This window comes from Apus apus, chromosome 23, assembly GCF_020740795.1.
Source record: "Apus apus isolate bApuApu2 chromosome 23, bApuApu2.pri.cur, whole genome shotgun sequence".
In the NCBI taxonomy this organism is placed as follows: Eukaryota; Metazoa; Chordata; class Aves; order Apodiformes; family Apodidae; genus Apus; species Apus apus.
The window spans coordinates 6,759,293-6,767,025 of NC_067304.1; the positions used below are offsets into that span (position 1 = coordinate 6,759,293).

At 43.3% G+C, this 7,733-nt stretch overlaps 1 protein-coding gene and 1 long non-coding RNA gene across 5 annotated transcripts in view; both read left to right on the plus strand.

Moving 5' to 3' along the window:
* Positions 1–6,627, plus strand: part of TSHB (thyroid stimulating hormone subunit beta) — a 13,183-nt gene extending 6,556 nt beyond the window's left edge. For 3 of the 4 annotated variants that reach the window (XM_051638946.1, XM_051638947.1, XM_051638950.1), the window contains 2 exons: positions 5,413–5,575; positions 6,301–6,627. In XM_051638946.1, the coding sequence (XP_051494906.1) occupies positions 5,413–5,575; positions 6,301–6,543 (406 nt within the window). In that variant the 3' untranslated portion in view covers positions 6,544–6,627. Of the gene's footprint in view, positions 1–1,353; positions 4,554–5,412; positions 5,576–6,300 lie in introns of those variants that run through there. The other variant, XM_051638949.1, reaches the window with a different exon arrangement.
* Positions 6,628–7,362: 735 nt separating this feature from the next.
* The window catches only part of LOC127393654 (uncharacterized), a 116,381-nt gene continuing 116,010 nt past the window's right edge, over positions 7,363–7,733 (plus strand). The window contains exon 1 of the long non-coding RNA XR_007891522.1: positions 7,363–7,599. This is a non-coding gene — a long non-coding RNA (uncharacterized LOC127393654). The remainder of the gene's footprint in view (positions 7,600–7,733) is intronic.

The window sequence follows — 7,733 nt, forward strand, 5'->3', positions numbered from 1 at the left end:
TGGTAACACTGTAAAAGGCTCCTCACTTATCTTTTTGGTTACTTTTGATGTTTGGGTTTGTTAAAAGTTTGTCCTCAGTGCAGTGATTGTGTATCTGAGAATAACAGAAATATCTAGCACTTTCCAAAGAAATGAAACCAAATAAAAAGTCATTGATCATATGAGCTAAACAGCAAATAGGATTATAAAGTATTTTCAGAGCATAGATGGGGATTGTCAGTGTATGATATACAGCAAAGAGAACTGGTTTTAATCCAAGGATGACAGGAAATGCTGCAGCTAATCCTAGGAAAGAAAGAGCAGTTGTCTGTAAACCTATAAGATATGAGACCTATGTTTCAAGCTGTTACAGAGACACTTGATATAGCCAGATAAGCTTTGAAAAATCAGCTGCCAGTTTGTTTAAATGCAAAAACTGGTTTCTATGGCAGCATAGTAGGATCTTATTTTTTTTATCGGTGGAGGTCTGCAACAGGATGGAGTTGGAAATAACTCCTCTACCAGAATAACAATATTTCAGAAATCTGATTGGCTTTGTCTATTTTTCATCAGCATAGCTTCAATTGTTTGCAAGCATGGGCATGTTTCTAGCACATATGCAATGGAAACAAAAGTTTGCTCTGTAAGCTACCCTGCTTATAAGATCACAAAGTTTTCATTGTGTTTACCACTAAAAGTAAACTCACTAAAGTGAGTAGGAATTGTGTGCTAACTCCTCCTCATTGTTCCTACTTTTATCTTAGGCATCTGTCAGTGACAGAGAATTGTATTAATACCTTCTACTTGTAAACTTCTGGTACGCACTGACTTTCTCTAGCCCATTACGGAGACGCCTGGTTAATGAACCCAAGAATTTTATGATTACTAAATTCTGTTTACTGAGGTGACTTAAAACACTTCTTGTAGAACATTAGCATACTGTCTTTCACTTAATGAAAGTGTAAAATAACTGATGTCAGTGTATGGATTGGTTTAGTTATAGAAAGGTTAAAGATAAATAATTAACAGCATAACTGGCTGTTCCAGAACAGGGTTACAAAGCTGATGGCTGTAAAAGCACATTAAAAATTTCTATCACTAAATAGTCAACAGGTCAGCAGGGGGGCAACTGAAGAAGTATATCCATAAGCATAAGACTCTTAAATACGGATTTTAGGAAATTACGAAAGATGCTTCAGGCACTCACATTGCCACAGTGGACTTTGGTGTCCTGACACAGTTGTCTTGCTTCTCCCAGTAGGAGAGGGATCTTGCTCCCATCCAGTGTGCAGAGAGGTCTGTAGTGAATGAACGCAATGGTTGTGTCCAGAAGGACAATTATGGAAAAGTTTTACTACCAGCTTAATAGTTTGTGTAAATTACTGACGAGCTATGAACGTGTGTCTCACTCTGGTCATGCTTCTTGCACCTCTGGCAGACAGGCAGGCTGATGTGATCCCAGCAGAGAGGTTCTGTGTCCACGTTAGGGTGGAGCTAACCTGAGTATGAGCAGCAGTAGCCACATTAGTCTCAAGTTCCATTCAGACTAATTTATTGTGCTTCCAAATAAATGAATTTTCATCCTTAATACTTGGTTAGATATTTCTGTAATGCACTGCAGTGCATTCAGAGACTGGGTAAGAAGGCTGCAGTGAACAAATGCACTGCTGAAATTATATTACCTGCTCCAGTGATTAATAATCCCAGACATTCGACACACACCACATTGGACTCTGCCTAACAGCTCAAAATCTTCACGGCAGTGGGGCTCTGGAGAGATGGAACCAAGGACATTGCATCTATGTAGTTACCTTAACAACCAAATTTGTAATCACCTCAAAGAGTGAAATCGGGTTTGTGCGGCATGACCTATTTTATGTAATACCATATTGACGGGCATTAATTATGTTCTCATCCGTTAATTCTTCATTGCTGAAATCCTGTATCAACTTTCTGTTATTTTACCTGATTTATCAGAGACACATGTCAGGCTAGTTGGTTGAGAGTTAGTTGGGTCAACATTCTCCAGTACTTAAATACTGGCATAATATTAAGGCTTTTCTTAATGTTTCAAAATTTCCTCAGTATTCCAAGACTTGTTGAAAGTAGCATTAGCTAGCTAATGATGTTGATTTTAAAATATTTATTTCTTATACAACTTATTTAATATTTTTTGTTGCAAATATGTACATTGTTCATACACTACATTTTCAGATGCACATGTACTTATTGAGGACTTTATACTTACTCTGTATCAACAGCTTGTCATCATCTAGTAATGTCCCTTGGTATTACTGTTGGCCTCTGTCCTGACAGAAATTTAGTTCCTAGTCTCCAGCTTCCCATTGTGAGTTTTCTACATTTTCTCACTTCTAACAGTGATCGTTGTTTTCCTTTTTTTCCACTGCTAGTTTTTATTGTTGCATTCTTTTTAAATTTCACTATGATACTTTTAAGCATTTTTATATTTTTTCTTTACTATTGATGTTTGCAGGTATTTCCTTAAATAGTCTTAACACAAGTTCTTAATCTTTTTTTAGCCTAATCTGAATTCCATGTGGACACACAGTTACACCCATTTTTCTCAAATTAGAGAAATTAACACTTTGAAGCAGCAAAGGATATATGCCTTCATACTCAGATCAGTGATCTGTCTTCTGCCTATATAGTCTATGTTGAGGATACTTTAAACCTGGATGAGGGAGGCATCCTGTCAGAACCAGTGTATACAAATATAATTCCAACTGCCTAAAGCTGTGCTTGTAGAGCACTGTGACATCTTCACAGAAAAGAAACAGCTGCACCTACCTGAGCTTGCATGTGAGGGTCATGTGATATCCATGCTTTAGGAATGCTATTTTTTAAATAATTTTGGGCACTTCTTTTCCTCTCCAGGATTTAGGGTTTTTGTCCCCTTTCAGGATTGTTGTCTCTTTAACAATTTTCAAGAATAAACATTATTTTCTGTGATTAAACTTTTAAACACCCAAACTCTTATGTATATATGTAGTGTACATGTGTATATATGTGTGTATGTGTATACATACACACACACTATGTATGTAGTTGTGTATGTATGTGTATATTCATATAGCCTGTATGTTTAACTGCATTTAAAATATATCAGAATAATACAAAGTTAATGTATTGAAGCAGTAGCAAAGTGTTATACTTCTGTTGCTAAGTGTAGATGGACAGATGTTATTGAGAGTACAATTCATGCTCTTCTCATGTCCTTAAGCCAGAAAGAGTTGTATTTAAACCCTGAGAAGTTTTACAGTAGAAGTTAATGCATAATTAAGGACTCCATGAAAACAGAAAGCATTTGGCTAGTCTTAATAGAACAAGAACTCTGTCATGTTCTAAAAAAACCAAACCTGTGGTGAATTAATCTAGCATAACAAGCTGTGTGCAGTAGTCTAAAACCCCAGGAAAAGGAGACAATGTTAGTCAGAAATTAGCTAAACACCAGTCAAGACTGAGTGGTTCACTCCTCCAACAGCCCAAAGTGACCATATTTACCAGCTCAAACTCACCTTTATCATATTTCTTATGGCTACGTAAAACAAGAATGTGGTTGACCTGCATAAGACATGCATCAGGTCAAAGTCCAAACTGCAGGTGATGAACTGAAAGGGTGGGTGTTAAAAGACCTGCAGTGAATAAGCATAGTGAGAAGGCTGGCCAGATGCTAATGAAGCAGTAGAGGACAGTGGCTTTGTGCTGAATCAGTGCAAGACATGCATGCTGACTCGACCCTATCTTACTTCTGCTCATCCCAGATGTTCCACAAAGTTGTGAACGTGTTTTTCCCTCTTATGTAGACCCCTCAGTTTCACTGGTGTTGATACAGTATTTTGCTTTTCATTGTGATAGGAGGAGTGGCTTAAAAGTTTTTCCCCTATCAATTAGTATTTCAGAGTGATTTGCTTGTTACTTTCAATACTCACTCAGTTGGTTCAAAGCCACATTCCTCAGTGTGTTTGTTTGCATGGGTAAGTCAGGCTGTACCTAACCACACTGTAGAGCAATTGCTTTCATTTGAGATTTGTCGCTTGGTGTATTTAACACTCCGTCTCTCAGTTGCGCCTGCCTGGTAACAAGCAAATGGAGTGAACCAGACTCCATTAAACTCCTGCAAAACATTAGTTTATACTAGTCATAACTGATTCAGGATGACTCCATTTCCATGCTAGCCTTCCTGTCATGATGTTGCTGTCCTATGTAGTGATTAAATTAATCAATAATAACTTACTAAAGCAGTGGTTAGTTCAAAAGCCTGAGAAGAGAATGACCGTTAAAATAATTAGATTTCCAGCTCCAGTTTCCAGGTTAGGATATTATGGACACATTTGTTCATATCACATTTGCTTTGTGGTTCAGTATGAATTTTTAATAGATGACTTTGCGATAAGAAAGCAGCAATTCAGATGCAATTATATAAACAGAAGATCAGCCTGGAATTAACCTGGAGAGTATAAAACACAGGCACAGAGCTTGTGCTGGGTCACCGCCTCTCCCAGCTCAAGACAGAATCAGGTTCCTGTAATAGGGAAGAATTCAGCTGACAAGAGGTTGGTCTCTCCAGACTTGCATTGTCACAGCTTCAGGGTAAACCAGACTGTGTAATGAATGGCTTTTGCTATGGAAAATGGGCAGCTGGAAGAGACTAGAGGGTGATGTCTATATGTTTGCAGACACTATAATTTAAAGTTTGTTGTTTAGAGGCTATAGAGTAGACTATGGCATTGGCTCAGAGCTAATCAAAGCTTTGTTCTCAGGATCCCCCAGCAGGTCTGAGAAATAAGGTCAGGACAACAGACTGATAAAGCGGGGATTCATTGATTTGAACTCTTTGCTTATGTTCTTTAATGCAATTTGGTTGAATCTATTATTTAATTCTTGGCAGTGTTCCCGTCTCATCATGCATCTAAGCCAACTGCAAAGTAAAAAATACAGTGGTATGCCTGATATGCACAACTGCTTCTTCTTCTCTCTTGAACACTTTATAAAATGCTTGCTTTAGAAAATTATTTTTAAACCGCTGAGATTACTTTAGCATCTCTGGTTACTTCTAGAGCTCATGTTCTCTCACATATGTCATATTTTCAAATCCTTTTGCTCCTGTTATTTCTCTGTGTCAGCATTTTATAATTAGAGAAAAGTTACATGTAATATGCTCTAGTGGGGAAAAACTGAATGTTTTATATGTTGTTAATGGCCTCTTTACACTTATTTTCCATTTACTGGTTAGTACTATTTCAGTTGGAGGTCTGAGAGTTGAAAGAATTTGTCAGGTTGTAGCTAAAAAAAGGTAGTACTACTTCTAGTCTGTTGACTATTCTTGTCAAATTCTGAGAAAAGGGCTGGAAGGTACCTCTAATTTCACTTAGGGTTTGCTTTGTTTGTTTGTTTGTTTTTCCTCTCATCTAGCATGAGTCCCTTCTTTGCCATGACTCTCCTCCTTGGCCTGACTTTTGGTCAAACGGCATCACGTTGTGCTCCTTCTGAGTATACAATCCATGTGGAGAAAAGGGAATGTGCCTACTGCCTGGCCATCAACACCACCATCTGTGCTGGATTTTGCATGACTCGGGTACAAGGCGTTACTCTGTTATAGGCAGTTGTTTCTATAATATCCATCCCTGCAAACCCAGTCCCTGATCTCACTGGAAAACTGTGTTTAAATGACCCAATTCTAAAACTGTTTTTCACAGAAAAATCACTTATAACATTTTCAAGTTAGCTTTTTGAGAATGTATGGTTGAGAAATGCCACTGGAACTACTCAGTTTATAACACCAGTGGCATAGCAGAGAACTGACTGTTGCTGTCACTGCAGAGTCTCTGGAGTCAGTGTGGGGTCAGGATGGAACAGGCGAGAAGCAGATTATTTTTAGTCAGTCTTTCTTAATGTCAATGGCTTCTACCCCCTCCCCCCACTGTTATGATAGCTAGTTGTGGAGAATATCTTGCATGTAGGCATGCCAAACACAATGCTTGAGCTTCACTGTTCAACATGGCATTTTATGTTACACCTTAGGGCAGTAGGTAGCCAGTAGAGATTATAAAGCACTGTTAGCACTCTGAGCCAAGCAGATTAATTAAAACCATAACAGCAAGATGAACATTTTTATGGGGGTAGAGAGCCCCAGTCACATGCTGATTCAAAATTACAGATCTCAACAGAAGTACACTGTGAATATCACAGCCAGGCTAAGAGGAAAGAAGTTTGCTTTCTGAACGTCTGAGAAAATGTCAAAGGAAGTCTTCTTACTCATGTATGCTTCAGTGAAACAATGCATTTCTCTTCTCTTTGTAGGACAGCAACGGCAAAAAGCTACTACTCAAAAGTGCTCTGTCCCAGAATGTGTGCACGTATAAAGAGATGCTGTACCAAACAGCACTGATTCCAGGCTGTCCTCATCACACCATCCCTTATTATTCCTACCCTGTGGCTGTGAGCTGCAAGTGTGGTAAATGTAACACTGATTATAGTGACTGTGTTCACGGGAAGCTTAGGACAAACTATTGCACTAAACCACAGAAGCTCTGTAATATGTAAGCTTCCAAAAAGATGTGGTTGAAATGTACCTCTCTGCTCACAACTAAACAAAAATAAAAGTGTATTTCACAACACGTTTGCAAACTGGTGTGCCACACTGGGGCAAATTTGTCCTCTGTCACCAGCCTGCTCTGCAGTACTGATGCTACTGTCACATTAGTTAGGCCTCTCTTACCTGGGAGAGGCTTGAAATCTGGGTCGTCGTCTCACTGCAGCTTCTCTGCTGCTAACCAGTTCACAGCTGAGCGCCTGGGCAGCCGCTCCCCGCCGACCCGTGTCGCGGTCAGCTCAGGTCCAGCGCCCGTGGCCCCAGGGCAGGTGCTCGGCGGTGGTCCAGGGTCCGTTTTGAGAAGAACAACCCCAAACGAATTAACATGCATGAAACCGAGGAATGCGACTGCGACCGCACAGCCTGCAGCCTCCCCTCGGCCCGTCCACAGCGGAACCACCGCCCCGCAGCAGCGGCGCCGGCACCGACCGGGGCCGCCCAAGCGCCAGGGGGCGCTGCCGCGCAGTCCGCGCGCAGGGCCCAGCGAGGGCCAGAAGTGGCCTGAATGGGCGGGGCGGACTCCCGCAACCCTTCGCGCGCGGAACCGCCTCTTACCGACCTTCCCCCGCGCGCGGAACATCCTCTTACCGACCCGCGGCCGAGCGGCGCGTGACCTCCACCAGCGTCCCCCGGCCCCCACTCTCCCGCCTTCCCTCACTCGCCGCGAGGACACGGCGCCGCCCTCGCGCAGCGCGCACCGGCCGCAGCGCGGCAGCCAATGCGGAGCGAGCACCGCCCATTGCCCCGCCTCGGTGGGCGGGTCCGCTCGGCGCGCGGGTCCCTCAGGCGAGCCCTGCGGGGCTTCTGCCCTCGGTCTCGGCTCTGGGCCGCCCTCGCAGCGCCGGCCGGGGCTGGTGCCCCTTGCCGCAGCTCGCCCCTCCGCCCGCCCCCGCGCCGGGGCGTCGAGGGTGACGGCCAAGCTCCGGGCAGACCCGGAGCCCCCTCTCCCCAGACCGTCAGCGCCGCCGCCCGCCGCGCCGGCGTGTCCCGAGCGCGAGGATGCAGAGGTGAGGCGGAGGCCGCCCAAGCGCGGGGGGGAGGGGGAGGGGCTCGGCCGCGCGTGTCGCGCTCGCGGGGGGCTCGGGAACCTGCCCGGCGTGAGATCGGGAAGCTCGTGGGGGCGGGTCCTGGCGGCGCACGC